This window comes from Durio zibethinus, chromosome 13 (genome assembly GCF_047325235.1).
Source record: "Durio zibethinus cultivar Kanyao isolate XHJ-2024 chromosome 13, ASM4732523v1, whole genome shotgun sequence".
Classification (NCBI taxonomy): domain Eukaryota; kingdom Viridiplantae; phylum Streptophyta; class Magnoliopsida; order Malvales; family Malvaceae; genus Durio; species Durio zibethinus.
The window spans coordinates 24,096,988-24,116,201 of NC_143174.1; the positions used below are offsets into that span (position 1 = coordinate 24,096,988).

The following is a 19,214-nucleotide window of genomic DNA, read 5'->3' on the forward strand; positions in this document are numbered from 1 at the left end:
CCCAACTCTTCTTTGAGTTTTTTTTTTTTTCATTGAGCACTGAATTTTTTACTTTGTAAAAATCAATCTTGTTTATTAAAAAAATAGTTTTTTTTATTAAGTCCCAAGTCTATCATAAAGTTATAGAGAAATTCTACAGTAATTTTAATAATTCACAAATTTTTTCTTGTACTTGTTAAAATTCATTTGTGTGAATAATGGTTTTTTAAGTTATTTTTTATATAAAAATCATAATTTAAGAAATTTAAATTTTGCTGCTTTTTGGAAGTAATTGAAATAAAATTTTTTATAAAAAATAAATAAAAATTTAACCTAATTTGCACAAATCATTTTAGGAAAGTTAACCTACCCAACATGTAAAAAGTCTAAACTAAAACCAAAGAAAATTTTTGTCTAAAACATGGTAGCATGTTTCTTTCCAAAAGTAGAAATTTAATTAAATCCTTTTAAATTTTTGTAAAGGAAAATTTTTTTAGTATAATAATTAATAAATTAAATTTAAAATTATCTATAAATAAAAAAATAAACACAACATTGGGCTCTCTTTGGACTTCTTTTCCCTCATTTACCCTTAATATCTTCCCAAATTACCAACCAAAATCCTGAATAAAATAGCGATTTATTTGATAAGGCGGTTTCACTGAACTATTTCTCTCTCTCTCTCTCTCCTTTTCTTCTTCCCCTTTTCCACAAATCATGAAACCCTAATTTCCCTCAAACCGGCATCTCAATTTCACTATCAATAGCATATGAACCCTTATTAGCTAATATCCTTTTCCCTTTTCACCCCTAGCTCTTCTAGGGCAAGATTTTTTCCCCAAATTTCCCCTTCAATTCAATCGTTGCCTCTTGTATTTTTTTTTTTTAAATTCAAACATGGATGGCAACAAAGATGATGCCTTTAAATGCTTGAAAATCGGAAAAGAAGCGTTGGACGCTGGAGATCGAGCCCGTGCGCTCAAATTCCTCACCAAAGCGCGTCGCCTCGACCCAACACTTCCCATTGACAATCTCCTGTCAGCAGCAGCCGAAAGGGAATCCGACGATCGGCCCGCCCCGGAATCTCCCGGATCCACCAAACATCCGTCCGATTCTTCTCAATCTAAGCCGTCTTCCGATCAACCCTCAATTCGCCAAAGGAATCCATCAACTGAGTCAGCTGCCTCTTCTTCTTCTCCATCGGCAGCCGCGGCTGCCTGCACCGAAGAGCAAATTGCAATCGTGAAGCAAATCAAGAAAAAGAAGGATTATTATGAAATTTTGGGGTTAGAAAAAACGTGTTCTGTTGAAGATGTTCGAAAAGCGTATCGAAAACTGTCCTTGAAAGTTCATCCTGATAAGAACAAGGCTCACGGCGCTGAGGAAGCCTTTAAGGCGGTTTCAAAAGCGTTTCAGTGCCTAAGCAATGAAGAAAGTAGGAAAAAATATGATCTTGTTGGATCAGATGAACCTGTTTATGAAAGAAGAGCTTCAGCTTATCGTGGTGGAGGCAATGGATTTAATGGTTTTTATGATGCTGATTTCGATGCAGATGAGATATTTAGGAACTTCTTCTTTGGTGGAATGCCTCCTGCAACTACCCAATTTCGAAGTTTCAATTTTGGGCCTGGAATGGGAGCTAGAATGGGGGATCATGGCTCTACTGGATTCAATATTCGGATGCTGATTCAGTTGTTACCGGTTCTGTTAATTCTCTTGTTGAACTTTTTACCGTCTTCTGAGCCTGTTTTTTCACTGTCCAGGTCATATCCTTATGAGTACAAGTTCACTACACAGAAGGGTGTGAACTATTATGTGAGGTCAATGAAATTTGAGCAGGATTATCCAGTTAATAGTCCTGAGCGTATAAGGATCGAGGACCGTGTTGAGAGAGATTATTATTCGGTTTTGGCACAGAATTGTAGGTTTGAGCTGCAGCGGCAGCAGTGGGGATTTATTCGTGAGACTCCACATTGTGATTTGTTGCAGAAGTTTCAGTCGGCAGCTTAATGGCTTCATTGAGGTCTTTTCCATGTTCGTGTATTTTTTTTTTTCTTTTAAGCTATTAGCATTCATTTAGTTTTAAGGTTTAGAAGGATAAATGGCTGTTTGTTGGTTTGGATATTAGTTTAAGTCTAATAATTGTGACCATAAGCACGAGTCATCCATGGGATATTAATTTAACTAAAGAAAAATACATGCGATAATGACCTGTCTACAATCGCAGATATTCAAAGTTTTGGTTCAGAGTATGCAGTTTGATAGCTTGTTATGCATATTGATATTGATTTCCCAAAGTAACCTTATCTATGCCTGAATGATATGTTTGTGCCTCGAGTATAACAAGATTGTGTGTTGTTAACTTTGATGATGATTAAAATTAAATGTATTTCAGTTAGAGTTGAAACATGTTTGTTTTTTGTTCCTTAAATATGCACTAATTCTTTCGAACTTCATTCTTTTGCCCATTGAAAATAGTTCTTAAAGCATTTTATTGCAGCAATAGATGCTACTACATCTTTGTTGTTAGAATTATGTTTGTTGTTACTAGGGATGAGGTCTTGGGACTTTTCCGGCCATTCGAAATAATGCCTCATCTTTTTGTTTTGTCACAAAGCTGTCCTTTTGTCTAACCTAGTTAAAAAAGGGGGAAAGGAAAGAAAAAATAGAGAAAAGTAGAAAAAAAATACACATAAAATAAACTATTACCCCAAGACTTGAGCCATCAAACTGACTTATTTGACCTCAGACGTCAAACATCCTAGGACTTGCATTAAGAAGCTATGGAACATATCCACAACTAATACTTACCTTCAATGAAACTTCTCCTATCGTGTCCCTATTCAAGCCTACAAACTGCTTTATTTTTCCTTAAAAAAACTCTTGATTGATATTGTTCTATTCCAAGTTTCCACTTATTTCCTTGCTCTGGTTTTAACAAAATAAGGAAAGCTATGTTACTCTGTAATTTTTCTTAGTACCTGGCGTTCTTATACTCATTTGCACTAAGAGGCAGCTTCCTCGTATGAGTGTTGAAACTTTTGTGTTAACAATACTTGTATACGATCCTACAATTTGACTTGTCACAATTAAATAAATTCGTCTCTTATTGCATGATTATCTGTGTGACTCAAACGTGACAGAAAGTTTGCCTCTTTCAAACTGTGCCTTTGGAAAGACCAAGAACTGTGTTTTAATTAAAGTGCATAAATAGTTATATTTTCTACAATGCTGGAGCTTAGCTCTAGTGGCTGCCTGTTCTTATGTTGTGCTCCTGGAGCAATTTGAGTAATTACAACTTGAATCCATCGTCTGCTTTTGGCATATCTAATCTCTTTGATTACTATTGTTTGAGTTTAGAATTAGGATGTTGTTTGACCATGCAACATTGGTATCTTTCCATTTGTAGCATGCTGATTTTCTTATTTCATTGGTCCCTCTAAATAAAAATATTTACCGTCTTAGCCCAATTTTGAGCTTCATTAATTACCTGTGGGTTTATATGTGGTGTCAGGAGCTTAGCTCTTTCTATATGAGATTTATCCACCTAGTGTCAATTTTTGGAGTAGGTGAGGTGGAATTTTTCATTACGGTAATCCTAATGAATGAATTGGATATCATCTACAAGAAGCCAGATATATATTATATATTTATATACATATTTTTATATAATATATATGAAAAAAACATATTTATCCTTTGATCTAAAGTGTAGTTTAGTTCATAATGGGGAAATTCCTATGGGTTGCATCTGTTGTGAATACTTCTGTCACTTTAGCCGGTATCATCGGGAGTTCAATACCTGTTGTCATTGCTTGCATTGATTTACATGTTTGATGCTGATGAAGATGTTGAGAAGGATAACTTTTCCTTCATCTTAATAGGCTAACAATGTGCATTTCTGATGCAGGTGGCAGACCGAATGAAAAAGGCCACACTTTTCGCGTTGGCGCACTCTGCTTTCTGTGCTATGCAAACACATATCAACCGCAATCTGTATTAGACAATACTCATGACATGGCAAAATCTTCTGTAATTTCAAAGTTAAGGTTTTCAGATCCTGTATAGTGTGTTCTCATTCTTAGTCAGAGAACATTAGACCGCATACTAAATTTTTCGTGGTATTGACGTATTGTTTGATGTAAGATGCTATATATAGAGAGTGATGTATGTCCAGAACATTGTCTGGACTGATATGGAATATGCACCACCCATTTTGATGTTAATGAAGTTATTTCTCCCTTTCCAAAAAATTAAAAAAGTTAAATTAACTGACATAGCAGAAGACTATCATTATGCCATGAATCCTTTAATTTTAATTTTATGCGGATATAACACAGCAGCCTAGTCGAATGTTTGACATCGGAACAGATTGATAAAAGCAGAGGGGATACTCTCAACCCCATCTGAGATTTCTTCCAATGGCTGGATTTAACCAGTGAGAACGTGATCACAAGTTGTTGAAAGGAAACTTTCAAAAATGTTGGTAGCGAGGTTGACAAAAGCGGTAAGAGGGAAATGATAGGTGATTTATAGGTTCGAAAAATTTGCAGGTGAAAGTCCAATGAATTCATAAATTCTAATGGATTTGTAAATTTTAATTGAGTTGACTTACTCTAATCTAAAAAAGGAGGTAATCTCCTTGCCTCTAAACTTTTTTCGACAAAAAAAAATTTGCAAAAATGTTCAAGCAATCATGTGGGAATTTGATTCTCTTGTATATTAAGTCAATCATACTCACTGCATCTCGTTTTTCGGCATCAGCATACTTTGACATTTCCCCAAACACAGCTATCCTTCCATTGATGTTCATGTTATCCATAGTTGCTCCTTGCATTTCTCCCTCCACGTTGTCGAAATACATGTCAAGGGCCTGCAGAATTCAATGCAACTGCACTTAATTTGTTATCGATCTATAAGTTGCTCACTTAACATTCCAAATGGACATATTTATTACTTTATATACTATGAATTACATATAGGTAATTGAAAAAATGTTCAGGTCGTCACCTTTTGAGAGCTGACTTCAAATCAGTTTCTTCCAGGCATTATCAAAGCTAAGCTTTTCTTTAAGCAAAGCTACCTAAACTTTTTAAACTATAGCTTTCAATTAAGATTCTTCAAACCAATTAAACCTTGAATAATGAGTATGAAATTAGTTAAACTAACATTTTCTTTGCTTCTAGCGCAGCCAACCACGCACGCTTCTGCAAATTGTCCAACCAAATTTCCAACTGATCCAGAACCAGCAGAAACAAACACCTTCTCTCCCTTCTTGGGCTCACATACCGCGAAGAATCCGGCATAGGCTATCAGGCCACTGAACCCTGAAAGAAGCATGATAATCTCTTATAGACTAAGTTTGATTTATATAATTATTCGGAATCAAGTTTTTACAAAAAAAAAAAAAAAATGATAGGATCTATTAGCAGGCATTAAAATTTTTTAAATTGAAAAGAGATTCAATCTTTATATAAAAAATTTAATTCTCAATTAAAAATCATCAACAATCAAAGAATTAAGAAAAAATAATACAATCAATAATTATCAAGCAACACAAAACTTTGAGCTTTAAGGAAAAAGTTCTCGGTAAGAAGAAGAAGAATCACCAAGCAAAAAAAGAGAAAGGCATGTACATGATATCAAGGCAAATAGAATCAAGCAAAATTTTTCTTGGCATTAGGCTTTTTTTTAGGTTGGTCCAGGAGAATTGATTAGATATATATTTTTTTTTGTGGTGTTATATTTATTTGTTATTTAATGTGTCTTGAGGTAATATTTGTGTTAATAATTTTTTTTTTACAAAATTATTTTGTTTTGCTAGTTTGTTTCTTTACATTTATTTGCCTATTTTTATATTTATTTATTCATTATTTAGTTAATTGATGTAAATAAAAATTAAATTGAAATTTTTTTAAAAAATATAAATATATTATTTTTTAATTAAAAACTTGTAAATATGTTTGTATCATTATTTGTAATTAATATTTGTAAAAAAATAAAAAGTATGTAAATAATTTTTTTCATAAGATATTTAATAAATCTGATAATAGATCACTTTAAGTGAACAATGAATTTATTTTGAATAATAATGAAGTGAGATTTTTTTTTTTGTAAAAACTTAATGATTTTTTTAATATTTAAATATCAAAATTAATAAAAAAATTATATTTAATTAAAATTTAAATAAAATAACATATAATTAATTTGATATCAATTTTAAATATCACATGACATTAAAATCTTTCTTACACACGTTATGAAATACAGTCATATTTAAAAATAATTGAAGAGAATTGATTCATAACAGTAAAAAATGTGCCCATTCAATTTTATAAAGATCAAAATCAACAAAAGATTGTTATAAGGCTAGTTAGTAATAAGATTAATACACTAAATACGCATGTTATAAAAGAAGCAAACAGAGACATAGGTAGCAATAAAAGATTGCTCTCAGGCCAGTGCAGAACCCATATCTAAGATGATGCAACTAGAAATGCAACCTTGCTCAAAAACCAGAATGTAGTTTGGATATTTGTACATATTTCGAAAGGGCCTAGCCTCCAGACCATCATCATCGACAGATAGACACAAACAACCGATTGTTGAAGAACCATTGTGGTCCTTGTTTTGATAGTATGTTCATCAACAGACAAAACAGGCAAACTTGATTAAGAAAGTTAAGTTCATCTGAATACCATTCAAGACCAGCAAACAGCTCAAGTTCTTCATCACTCAGAAGGTCTAAGTAGGAAAAGTAGAGTACCTACCAAGTAGGTATGCGATAATCGGGATCAGGAATCACAGTTTCTTTCTTCTGGACCTTCCTTCCAAGCTGCCAAGCATCAAAGTAGCCATCTCAAACCATGAGGTACAATTAATAAAACTGGACCCATAACCCAAAATTAGTTCAATCACATTTCATAGTTCCCGTCACCAACCTGGGCATAAATTAAATTCTTTCACCTTCATCTACCAATTACTTTGATTCTGATTTGGTACTTCATCTACCAATTACTCTTATGAATATGAGTAAGATTAACATCCCTGAAAACGGAGCAGCAGTCAACAGGACACCACTAGCCTTTTTCTTTTCATTGTTTTTGCCCAAAACAACTTTTTTTTTCTTATTTTTAGGCATGAAAAAAAATTAAAACTTCTGGTTCGTGGTTTTCGTAGAATAAATTGACCTCATTGCCCCTTGTTTCCGGTAGCAATAAAATCATTAACCGCTATGATAAGGACATTTAGGTAATTCATGTAAACTGTATGTCTTTGCCTACGTTTTGCCTTATCTAGTAGAACTACCGAAAGACCCACACTTTCTCTTTGTTTCTTGTCCGAAAGTTCAAAGCTTTAAAGGACAAAGCACTTCAAAAAAGTGATAGGCACCGTATCGAAAACCCTCTTAAGAATAAATAGGAATGGCAAACTCTCTGTGTTTCACTTCTGTTTGTTCCTTCAACACTCCCAACAAACCAGGTACTCTAAAGGTGGATGTTTTAGTGATATTGATTTAATCTAAAGTTACCAAGTTTTGACTTTATCGTATTCCACATTGGTTTTAGGGATAATCATTGATAATTCTGTTCCAAGGAAGGTTCTTCGGGTAAATGAAATGTTTAAGAGCTCCAGGAGTGCCAGAATTCAATCTTTAGAGGCTAAGGTGAGAGTTTTTTTTAACTATCCCATTTAATAATTAGCCTTAGTTTTGCATTTTGTTAGTAAAGCTGGGGAAATGGAAATGTTGTAGTTGCACAATTCTTGATAATGGGCTCATACCCATTTTTAAAATTTTGCAAGGTGGGAACTGTGAAGGGATGATTTAGATGCTAACGGTTTGTAACTTGGATTTTTTTATTGTATTTGATATATTTGTTTTGTCGGGGAACATCTAGTAAAAGGAAGGAAATGGTGGTCAAGACTCAAGATATGAATTAGAATGATTTTTTTTTGTTAACTAGGTCATAGTGATTTCTGGAAATGGCTAAGGAAGTTGCCCATTTTTGCGAAGGATGATAAAATAGAGAACTGGGAAAAAGAATGCGACATTCAGCTTTATAGTTCTTAGACCAGACCTAGATTGTTAATGTTTCAGTATTCAGCTATGAGGGTAAGTTGGTTATGAATAAGTAATTAATTCATGGGATGGAGAGAGTATGCGGGTTACGAATTCATACACTAGAACCAGTGATTCTGATTGTATGGATAGGCATTATCATGGTTAAAGGCTGAATAATTCAGGCTGAGGCCTATATGAAAGGCTTGCTGTGGCTGATGGCATGGAATATAGGCTTAACACAAATAAGGCGCAGATCTTTGTATGGAACTGGAAATGAAAAGGGTGGAACGTGAAGGGGGAAGTTCGGTTTTGTTAAAATCTCTGTTCTTAATTTCTTCTTATCCTTACTGTATTTTGCGGCTTGCGAGTTACCTTAGCTTTTGGTTTAACAGGCTGCAGATGAAAGTCAAAGTACTAAACCAAATAGCATTCTCTGCGCTGATTGTGATGGAAATGGTAAGCAAAATTGTGGCAAATTACTTTATCTTTGGTCTGGTCTTTTTGTCGAAGATTAGGTTTCTTGTTTCGTTTAACTATATATTTTGTTGATTATGATAATGTTTTTATGCGGTCTAAGGCCTGAAATGAAGCAGTCTTTTTCTATTGATATATACTGATATCAATTGAACTGTTGAATTTAAGACTTTGTGCTGTTAATATTATATGGGGTATCTTAAATATCAATCTAGAAGGACGCTTTGAACTGCCATTTATATGAGTTTTTAGTAATGGCATTCTGTTCTATATATATTCCTGCTGAATGACGATGTATGATTACTATATGTAAAAAGTAAGCCAATGTAAGCATCCAGCATTTTTTGTCTATACATATCCAGTGATGCCCACAATCATTCAATGTTATATAAGGATCACTAGATTGGTTAAACATAGAAATACTTGGATGCTGTGTGCTTCATAGTGATTCAATACAAAGGGCAGCAGAGCGGTATGGTTTCCTTTTTCTGGAAGTGAATGAGAACTAAAATGAAAAATGACAATCCAAGAGAAGTGAACAAAAATTCCTTCTTCTCAAGTGCGGAAGAAGGCTTCTTAGCCAAAGAGGGACATTCCTATTTGCTCTCTTAGCTTGACCACTCTTGGGAAAAAAAAAAAAAAAACTCTTCCTATTTGTTAATTCGTAATTCTTCCATATCATGAGCCTATGCTTGTTAGGTGTGAATGCTTTGTGTTCCCTATCTTCTTTGAACTATTTGACGTTTCTATGAAGAATCACTTAAGAGTTCTTTGTTTGAGTTCTCTTATTCTAATACAACCAACATACAATTATAACTATTTTCTATACCCAACTACCAGGTGCCAAACAGTGTTCCCAATGCAAAGGTACTGGAGTTAATTCTGTTGATCACTTTGACGGACAATTTAAAGCTGGTGGGCTATGTTGGCTTTGCAGGTGCCCCATCTCCTCTTCTGACTCCTCCTTCCTCCCCCCTTACCCTCCCCAGTTGTGGTAGCTTGCATTAACATCATTTCTGTCATCACCAGTTACTGATCACATTCAAAGTTAATTATTCATTCTTGCTTCTTTATTCTGTTGTCTGCAGAAGGGGATAAATCAAGAATTGAAAGTTCGATTTTTTTCTTTTTGTATTTCGAATCATTATTGAGAACAAGATGGAATACTGATGTTGCAATTTTTGTTGCAAAAGAAAATAAAATATTATCTATGAGCAGGTCAAATGGCCACAATTCATAGGATTCTTCTGTGAGTTCTATGTTTAGGACAGACCGGATTCTATAAATGTCTAAGAGAATTGACATCACTTTTTCTATTGGCAAACCAAAAGTAATTGATAATTGACACCTAATAGTGGGACTTATCTACCATTTAATCCATCACTTCCAATTGTAGAAATGGAAACATTCTTGGTTCCAAGGCCAGTCCACTGCATGAGTTCATCACATTTCTGGTTTTCTCATTTAGGAGCCCTAAGTTCGATGAGTTAGGAATACTAGATTCAAGGACATATGCATTGGTCATGCACTCATACTCTAATCTTCCTTCAGCCTGTATTTTACTAACATAGCATCACAATTCTTGGAAGTAGTTTTTTCAGTGCATCAATAGCATTCTATTCCACAATTCTTTAGATTAAACATGTAGAATTGTTAGCAATCAGCACTTGATACGATTAATGTATGTTTTGTTGCAGGGGAAAAAGGGAGATTTTATGTGGGAATTGTAATGGAGCTGGCTTCATTGGTGGGTTTATGAGCACATTTGATGACTGATGTAAAAGCTCAAATTTGGTTGTCTTCAAGGATATTTATATTTACTAGTATCATCTTTTGTAATTTTGTTTTGTTTCTTAGATAAACAATACCCTTTGCTTCAGTCATGAGGTCGTTCTTCTTAGAAATGGTTCAACCTGTCGCCATGCCTATACTCCAGTCCAGAGTACCTGCTCTATGCTACTTTTTTTTTTTTTTCGGTTGGAATGTTTTCTGGAACTTGGACAGTAGATTAATGGCATTCCAGTGGGTCAACTGTCAAGCTGGTATCAGATTATTTTAGCCTAATTTCATAATTCTAGATTTATTCAAATTGTGATATGGACAATGAAAGTCATTTTGTTTTTGAACGAAACAATTATATAAGAAAAAGCCAGGGTTTAACCGAGAGTAACAGACATATTTTGGCTTACGCCTGTACTTACACAAGAGCAGAACAACAATACAGTTATGCACGCTATAACAATATTAGTCGAAGGATTTCCCCAGAATACTTGAATGATTTCTCGGTTTCTTCCAAACAGTGGTTCTTCTCATCTCTAGTCCATCTCTGAACTTCCAGAGATGAATATAGGTGTTAGTCATACACAGAATGGAGTTTACAAGAGAATTCTGCAACAATACAAAGAAAATTACCTCGGAAACTTTATTCAGCTTATCCCTGACAGTCTGCAAAAGTTGGGAAAGGTCACCATCCCATTTATAAAATTCCAACTCCTTCTTGTCAAGTATCTTCTCAGCTACCTGATGTTAAGAGGGGGAGAAAAGGAGGTTTGAGTATACCAGCTCATAAATTGAGATGATATTTACCAAAGGACATTTTAAGGGGGAGAGAGAGAGAGAGAGAGAGATGGAGAGGGAGGAAGGACCATATCGATTGTGGGAAGTGCCCGCATGTTACATGTTACAAGATAAGCATGCCGATGGGGTATCCATTATTAGATAGAACTTGTCAGATATATGAGCTGACCCAACTGGAAATGAAAGAGATAGGGAGACGAAGAGAGACAGAGACAGAAAGCAAAGAACCACATGCTTGCTTCTCCGCAGTGTAGGTCAGGACTGAGTAATATTCTTTTCAACGCACATTCGAGGCAAATATTTTGTTTACCTTCTTCCCAATCATCCGACCACCAGCAGAGTGGGCAAAATAAATGTTGTAGAAATGGCATATGAATGCTTGAGGATCCTTCTCAGATAATTCTTTAAGATACTTGGCATAGGTAACACCAGGAGAAGATGGTTCTGGAATGGCATAACCTTGCTCTTTGAACCACCATAAATCCTTTGCCAATTTTTCAGACCTTTCTAATCCAGTGTTTCTGAATTCAGCATCTGCAGCAGACCTAGGTATATCACTTTAGTTTTCTAGCATTATGTAAAACAATAAAATACCACACTCAAGAAACATATGCAAGGACACACATCACATGAGCAAACTATGAACAGGGTGATGCATGATAAACCATCTGAAACTTGGGATTTAACCCAAAGTTAGCACCACTTTTAAGGGCATTCATTTCAAGGATTAAATGGCTACAATTCAATCATCTAGGTTATATGCTAAAGTGCTTTGGTGGTTCAGTGAAAGGCCATCAAATTCAAATCTACCTTCATCAAACCATTGGACCAAAGAACAGAGGGTGCAAAAAGGGAAAAAAAAATTTTTGGTACAGGATTGGTACTGTTAAGGATATTTAGTGATCCAAAAAGTATAATGATCTCTTTTTTTTTATTAGGATCTTATCAAATAGTCAAAGACATTTCACACGTAATATCGATACATATTTAATATCACATCAATTTGATTACGTTATTATTGATTTTCATTAAACTATTATTTTTTATTTATAAATATAGACATCCAAATATTATCATCCTATATTCCATTTTAACTTATCCTTTTACCTTTCTCTCTTTCCAACCTCCTTCGTCCTGATTTCTTACTTCTGAGTCGGAACGCAAATGTAGGAAACACTCCCTACATTTGCTTTCCTACATTTGCACCTGACTGTTATCTTTCAACTTTCTATTTTTTCAAAAATACCCTCACTTTAAAGCTCGCCACAAACAGTTACTCTACTCAACTTGAAAACTCTACCTCTAACCTGACATAGCATTCAATCTGCATTCTTAGTTTGTCATTCCCCATACATACATAAGAGGAGATCACTGATTTCGTGAAAAAAGACGCATTCAATCTCCATAACTATAGATTTTTAGTCAAATTGAGCGACATTACTCAAAGTTAAACTCCCTTGTGCCATATAACAAAAAGTCAACCTAAATACCATCATGTAAAAACTTCAAGGTTCATTCTTGTCTTATTTTCCCATACTAAACCCCCTCGTTTCACACATACACAATTCTACAACGAATCACGACCCTACACAAACATAGAATTAGTAAAACTCCATTACATTAGATCCTCCTAGATAGATAAAGTCTTGAAGTTGAGACCCATCTTAAATCGTATTAGCAATCCTCCACCTATAACAAAACATTAAGCGCTATTGCAGGAAACTTACAGCTAGGAAAAGCAGCCTTATCAATAATCCCTTCAAGGGTATCATAAACAAACTTGCTATCCACAAGGAACTTCAAGTAACCATCAACGCTAGGCTCCCATTTCCCCACGGGCCGTTCTTCGGGCTCTTTCACTTCCTTTTCTCCTTCCTTTGCCTGCTCTCTCGTATGCAATTTCATAGCCACGAACCTCATCTCTTCCACAAACCCTTTAGCCTCCCCAGGGTACCTCTTCCGTGGCTTCTCCGCCGTCGTGGCTGATACGACGTAGTTCCTAATAGCCATCCTGGGAAGTTTAAAAGACTGAGTTTTGGAATATGGAAAATCCATGGGGATAAAACTGGAAGAGAAATTGGGAGGCGGAGGGGGCGTAAAGTTGGGTCTTTTAAAAAGGAAGTGGGATTGGTAAATTGGGGTCAGAGACGCCATTGAAGGGGAGATTTCTTGATAAATTTTATATGGGGTTGGTCTGGTTGTAGTGAAGAAGAAGAAAACGAGAGAGTTTTCAATAGAAAAGAAAATATTAAAAAGTTTGAGTTGGCGGCTCAAGTACTCTCGAAGTTATAGCAATAGAAACAGATTATTTATATTTTAAAAAAGTAAGGAATTCTAAAGAAGGAAAAAAAAGTTTTTTTTGTTTAAAAATTAAAAATTGTGATAGTAATTGGCAAGGGCATGGGTTGCTTCTCGGTTGTGTGAGATCTGGGAGAAATCAGCCATTGCTGTGTTATTGGAACCATAGTTGAGCATCTCTTCCAAATTAAAAGAGGTTAATGGGACATTATCCTCTTCATGTGTTCAATGAAATCCAAAAATTACACAACAAATCCACCCTATCGGATCTTCACACCCATTACAGCGCGTGAAATAATAGTCATCATGAGTTGATCCATTACTTCCAGTTCAACCACTTTCGTAATGACTTTGCCCATTGGAACTCTCAATTATTTCTTAGACTTTTACTTGGCTGCGTATTGTCAATCTTAACCGTCATGGCAGCAATAAATTCTTGCATTTTCTTGAACTTCCTCTCTGGTTTTGTTGATAAAGAAGAAAATTTTGCCTCTAATTGACCTAGCCGCTGCTCCTCCAGTTAGATGCTTTGTATGAATCGTATCGTTTACTGTTGTTTCCTTGGAGCTCTTTCCCTTTTCTTGTTCTTTAAGGCTTCCTTATGTATCGGTCGTAGGAAACCACATCCTGAACACAAAAATGCATTAACATTTGTTTTGGTATGAAAAAAAGAAAAAACATATGTAGGAGAAAAAAAACAATAACATATCTTATTCATGGAAGAGTAGCATATCCTGTTAAAGTTCCAAAGTCTTTCTTGAGGTTAATTACAGTGATAATACGTGCGGTACAAAAAAAAAAAATTGCAATTTTGCAGTCCATCGGGAGTAGGGGAGATTAACACACTGACTGTGGTGGGTGGAGAATATAGATATTGGCTTAACATGATCAACATAATTGTTTAACTTAATTTTACCCATGACAACTGATGTAGCTTCAATATATATAACATTTACATGTGTTAGTAACTAAGACTTGCATTATACCAAAATTCAACTATTTGGCTTCTTGTTCAAGAACAGGAATCTTTTTCCATGACTCGTCCAATCCTCTTATTTGCAATGGCGGCAATGAAAAAACACTGACAGTTGAGCTTCCACTCCGAATTTCCTTCAAAACACGCAATGCTGATATGGTGCTTTTCATATATAGGCTCTCCATGTACTCTATCTCCGCCAGCTCTTTCGGCATTCTGAGCAGATCTGCACTCTTAGACGTTAAGGATGTTGAAGGATCGCACCTGTCATCCTCACCGTCCCCACTGTCATCCCCATTCTTTGCTTCAGTTGAAGCTGGTTTTTCATTCTTGGGGAAGAGATGGTCCAGCATTGCCTCACACTCCTTGACCAGCTTGTAAAGCAAGTCTGTAGTGAAGAAGGGCTGTTGCGAGACCCTTTGAATGAAAGGCAAGCGTATCAAAGCACCAGTTCTTTTGTCATACTTCTTCAGTATTTTCACCAACCCTGTTCAGAGCATATTGTGTTTATGATTTATTCACTTGATATAATTAAGTATTCTTGTAACACTATTGTTAATTCCAACAGTCCAGGGAATTTTCCCCCTATTTCAGTTAGCAACTACTACTTAAACAAACAACCGGAGAAAGCTGTTACATTCTTTCTTTCCATCCATACAAGCCATACAAAAGACAGATTAGAAATGTGAATGATCTTCCTAATAAGCGAGTAAATCATTGGACCCTCTGTGTGTTTTTCTTTTTCTTTTTTTTTAATAATTACAAACAAATTATCTTCTCAGCTTTTTAGTTCTCAAAGTAGGGAGGAAAAAGCTCTATAGATAATGGATCAGTTTCCAAAGAGACTATGGCACTATGATGCAGGTCTGCACTGCACTAGTAGGATAAGAGGTCTATTTAGAATAAATTCACATCATCTTAAGAAGGACAAAGAAATAGTACTTCATAAGCAGCCCACATACCATCCAGATAGTTTGAGAGAGAGCACTGTATGTCATACCAGACTCACATACACCCATAATCGAAGTATAACTTTATGATGCCTGTACTATAAGTAATCCATATAATGATTGCATATGCTGAAGCAAATGCTCCGAACAAAGGAAGGTTGAATATTTAATGTTTAATTAAAAAATGGATGTGGATAAGTTGTCTGGCAGAATACTGATATAAAAAGGAAGCTTGCAACATATAAAAGGAATAGAGTAATTACAACTTTAAGAGAAATGGATGTAACACTAACGGGCTGTTCTACAGGATTTGCAAAATGGTACAATCAACTATGTAAAGCATTAAAAGAAAGCAAGTGGCAATATCTTTGATTAAACAAACAGAAGAAGCGAACAAAAGAAAAGGTGGAGTACCTGTGTAATTAAGGGCGCTATAATTCTCTAACAAAACCATCTCGCCATGGAAGTCCACTATCTCCTTCCTAATCATTATCATCTTTTCATTAGAATCCTTTGACTTTGCCACACTGTCTTGTAATTCCTGCACCCCAACCCAAAATAAAATTAACATAAATTTTACAAAAATGAAAAACCATATGGTCAAACTTAAAAGCATTGCATCTCGAATTTAGAATCTTTACCCAGCAATCTTCATAATCAAAAATTTATTACATCAAATAAATTTCACCCTTTTCTTTTTAATAAAAATTCCTAAAATCTTCCATTGCAGTAATCCAATCGTAATTCTATATTTTCAGTATCAACTTTCAAGCACGTAAATTTTTATCTTTCAATAACATGTCATATGGTCTTGGAGGTAACAGAAAAGTTAATTGGCAGAACATTAACATGCAAACTAGAGCTTGTGCTTCAAGGTCCAAACCCTTAATGTATGTGCGCTAGTTATTGAAGGAATTTCTAGCAAGTTGACAAGAAAAATGTTTAAGGGAAAGAAAATCAGCCATTACAGTAATCGACCACGTTTTAGGCTCCGTTAATTAATTTTACAACCCCTGTTTGTTTACCGGGAAAGAAGGAGAAAAAAAACGAAAAACAAAAAAATTCTCCCAACCAAACACATTGAAATCACATCAAGAGGTGGGATTACCTACCTTCAATCTTATGATGTATTCTTCCTCTTTCTCAACAAAAAACGTGTTGAATTTCTCGAGCTCATCTTCCAAAAGCTTAACAAAATCAGTCTCCTCTGTCGACATACCGTCGCCATCGCCAACGCCAAATTTATCTCCGGCGTCGACAACGTCACCAGAATTTTCATCCAATCTAAGCCGTTTATTCGGCCTCTCACCGGACTTAGGCTCAATAAGCTTCAATTTCTTCTTAAGATCCTTATAAGAAAGGAACTTATCCCGCCATTCAGGCAACGTCTCCTCAATCTGGTTACTGAGGCTCTTCCCAAATTTCATGGCAAAAACTCTCTTCTTCAACTCTCAAGGGGGCGTTAGGCTAGTGAGAAAATGAGAAAGAAAGTAAGGGAAACTAAGAGAAAACGGAGGCAGAGGCGGATATAACGGAAAGGGACGAATATTCGGTGGGTAGGGGTGTGAATATCCGTTGGGATTTTCTAAAACGAGAGTATATCTCGGGTTTTATTCCCTTGGAAAGAGACAGGTGTTAGTTTTGTATTTGTTTGTTTATTTTATTATTATTTCGTTTTGGATTATTTTATTTTAAAGGAATTACGTTTGGACACGTGGTAATTCTTTTTAAATTTTTTGACTGGACGTGGTTTTGTGGCGGCACGAAGGGAGTTTTTGTTTGGATCTGAACTGGATACTGTTGAGTTGGTAGCTGCTTGTGATTAACAAAGTTAAGATATTTATATAATGTGAAAATTAATTCAACTTATTCATGATATTTTATAATTTTAAATTTTAAATTATAGTAAATATAATTTTAAAAAATAAAACTTTAATAAAGATTGATAAAATGGTAAGAGATGGATGACACATGTATTGACCCCTAAATTTCAATTTATTCATAATTTTTCATTGAAAGAAAATATGTTATATAATGCTTAGATTCCATTTGGATGAATAATAAGATTGATTTTTGTGAGATTAAAAATAATAGTAAAAATGATATTAATTGTTGTAATTGTGAAATTATATATTATAATGATAAGAGTAAAATCAATGATATATGTGTTTAGATGAAATAAATTATAATGAAAAAAAATGATCGTTAAAAATATTAATTTAAAAGTATACTAATAAATTATTTTTTACGTATATTTTAATATTATTTAATATTTAATATATTAAAAATTTATTCAATCAAAATATTGACATGTATTAAATTATGTTGAAATAAAATTTAAAATTTTAAATATAAAAAATTATTTGAAATATTTAATATTTCAAAAAATAATACTTGTAACAATTATAAATATAATACTAAAATAAAAATATCTGACAAAATAAAACATTCAAATATTAATAAAAAATAATTATTATTTAAACAAAACAAAGCATATTTACACATCCTAAAATAAAAGTTAATAATACTAATTTATTTAGTTATCTATTTTAATTAATTAATTATAAAATTTGTTTTTTAATATTTACTATAAATTTATTTGATTATAAAAATGGATTATTTATTTATACATTTATTATTTTTATCTATTTATTTATTAATATTTTTATTATATAATTATATAAATGATATATTTTATAATAATAAAAATTCTTGTAAGGAGATAAAAAGTGTATAAATATAAAACTCCACTGGAACTTAATGGTCCAGTTGAAAAAAAGGGGCTAGCACGGTAGATTATGCTTCACCATGACATAGCAGTGTTTGTCAAATGAGTGCGCAGTGAGATTCAAAGCAAAATTTGCACCTCACTGGCACTGCAGGATGATCCAAATGAAGCCTTAGTATGTTGTTGTTTAGTCTGTATAAAAAAATATATAAAATTATAAAGATGATTAATTTTTTTATATACAAAATGATTCAATCATCTCAAAATATAATAAATTATTTTTAATTTATATAATTAAACTTATATTTTTATTATACTCTTAAAAATTATATTAATAATTTAAATTATATAAATTATAAAAATGGATAATTTTTTTTTTTTTGTTCACGAAAGAGCATAATCCTTATAAGAAAAAAAGGGAAAGCTATCCTGACTCGAAACCAAGACCTTTATATTTTCATAACATCTCTTTAACTACTAAATCAAGATATGGAAGATTAAGAAAAAATAATTTTAATTAATAAATAAAATTATTTATTTTAATTTTTACATATATCAAACATTATAAATATGATACTATTTAATCTAATTATATTTATAATATTATTTTATCATATCCTATCATAATTTTATATACCAAATATATTATTAAATGCTTTAAATTAAATTGATATTATGATGATAACTTGGACAATTAACTCAAAGTTTAGTTTAATCTTATAGTTTTGAACTAACAAGTAATTATAAATCATAAGTCTTAATTACAAGGCACTATAGAAACATAATAGCAATTCTATTAATTATATATCTTATAATTTATGTTTTTTTATATTTTTAAATTTTGTGTAGGGATGAGATAAGTATGGACAGATTTTTACTTATTTCGAACCTAATTTGATTTTTTATCTATAATATTTAAATTTGATTAATTATTTATTTTTAATTTTTTATATTTGAACTCGATTTAATTAAATATTGTGTAAAATTACATTCGATTCGATTTGATTTGAAATTAATAAAATATTATTTTTTAATATAAATATAAAATTAAATAATTATTTAATTAAATAAAAATTTAAAAATATTATATATATATATATAAAATCAAGATGAATTTGCATAAAATTTAATCCGACTCAATTTTGTTCTATAATTATTCAATCCAATTCA

At 33.1% G+C, this 19,214-nt stretch overlaps 3 protein-coding genes and 1 pseudogene across 9 annotated transcripts; 2 read left to right on the top strand and 2 right to left on the bottom strand.

Moving 5' to 3' along the window:
* Window positions 1-639: 639 nt before the first annotated feature.
* On the top strand, window positions 640-4,205 carry LOC111303266 (chaperone protein dnaJ 49 pseudogene; annotated as a pseudogene). 2 transcript variants are annotated; one of them, XR_016326733.1, is made up of 2 exons: window positions 640-2,013; window positions 3,890-4,205. The product of XR_016326733.1 is annotated as a chaperone protein dnaJ 49 pseudogene, transcript variant X2 (transcript). The 2 variants fall into 2 exon arrangements; XR_016326732.1 differs by having other exon boundaries at window positions 640-2,002.
* Window positions 4,206-4,326: 121 nt separating this feature from the next.
* On the bottom strand, window positions 4,327-13,373 carry LOC111303267 (heme oxygenase 1, chloroplastic-like). 5 transcript variants are annotated; one of them, XM_089742170.1, is made up of 7 exons: window positions 12,820-13,373; window positions 11,403-11,626; window positions 10,928-11,035; window positions 6,750-6,814; window positions 5,149-5,306; window positions 4,990-5,062; window positions 4,327-4,852 (listed from the first exon to the last, which is right to left on the bottom strand). In XM_089742170.1, exons 1-5 carry the CDS (start codon window positions 13,244-13,246, stop codon window positions 5,261-5,263), a joined length of 870 nt encoding a protein of 289 aa, XP_089598296.1. In that variant the 5' UTR covers window positions 13,247-13,373; the 3' UTR covers window positions 4,327-4,852; window positions 4,990-5,062; window positions 5,149-5,260. The 5 variants fall into 5 exon arrangements, with proteins under 5 accessions (XP_089598296.1, XP_089598298.1, XP_089598297.1 ...); XM_089742172.1 differs by lacking the exon at window positions 4,990-5,062 and having other exon boundaries at window positions 4,328-4,852; XM_089742171.1 differs by lacking the exon at window positions 4,327-4,852 and having other exon boundaries at window positions 4,914-5,062.
* On the top strand, window positions 6,555-10,604 carry LOC111303270 (protein BUNDLE SHEATH DEFECTIVE 2, chloroplastic). The gene is made up of 5 exons (XM_022899398.2): window positions 6,555-7,461; window positions 7,548-7,645; window positions 8,434-8,497; window positions 9,356-9,452; window positions 10,213-10,604. Exons 1-5 carry the CDS (start codon window positions 7,404-7,406, stop codon window positions 10,289-10,291), a joined length of 396 nt encoding a protein of 131 aa, XP_022755133.1. The 5' UTR covers window positions 6,555-7,403; the 3' UTR covers window positions 10,292-10,604.
* A 197-nt stretch (window positions 13,374-13,570) lies between the features above and the next one.
* Window positions 13,571-16,862, bottom strand: LOC111303269 (SPX domain-containing protein 1-like). Its single transcript, XM_022899397.2, has 4 exons — window positions 16,429-16,862; window positions 15,731-15,857; window positions 14,377-14,853; window positions 13,571-14,017 (listed from the first exon to the last, which is right to left on the bottom strand). The coding sequence occupies exons 1-3, from the start codon at window positions 16,741-16,743 to the stop codon at window positions 14,387-14,389; spliced, it is 909 nt and encodes a 302-aa protein (XP_022755132.2). The 5' UTR covers window positions 16,744-16,862; the 3' UTR covers window positions 13,571-14,017; window positions 14,377-14,386.
* Window positions 16,863-19,214: the final 2,352 nt, after the last annotated feature.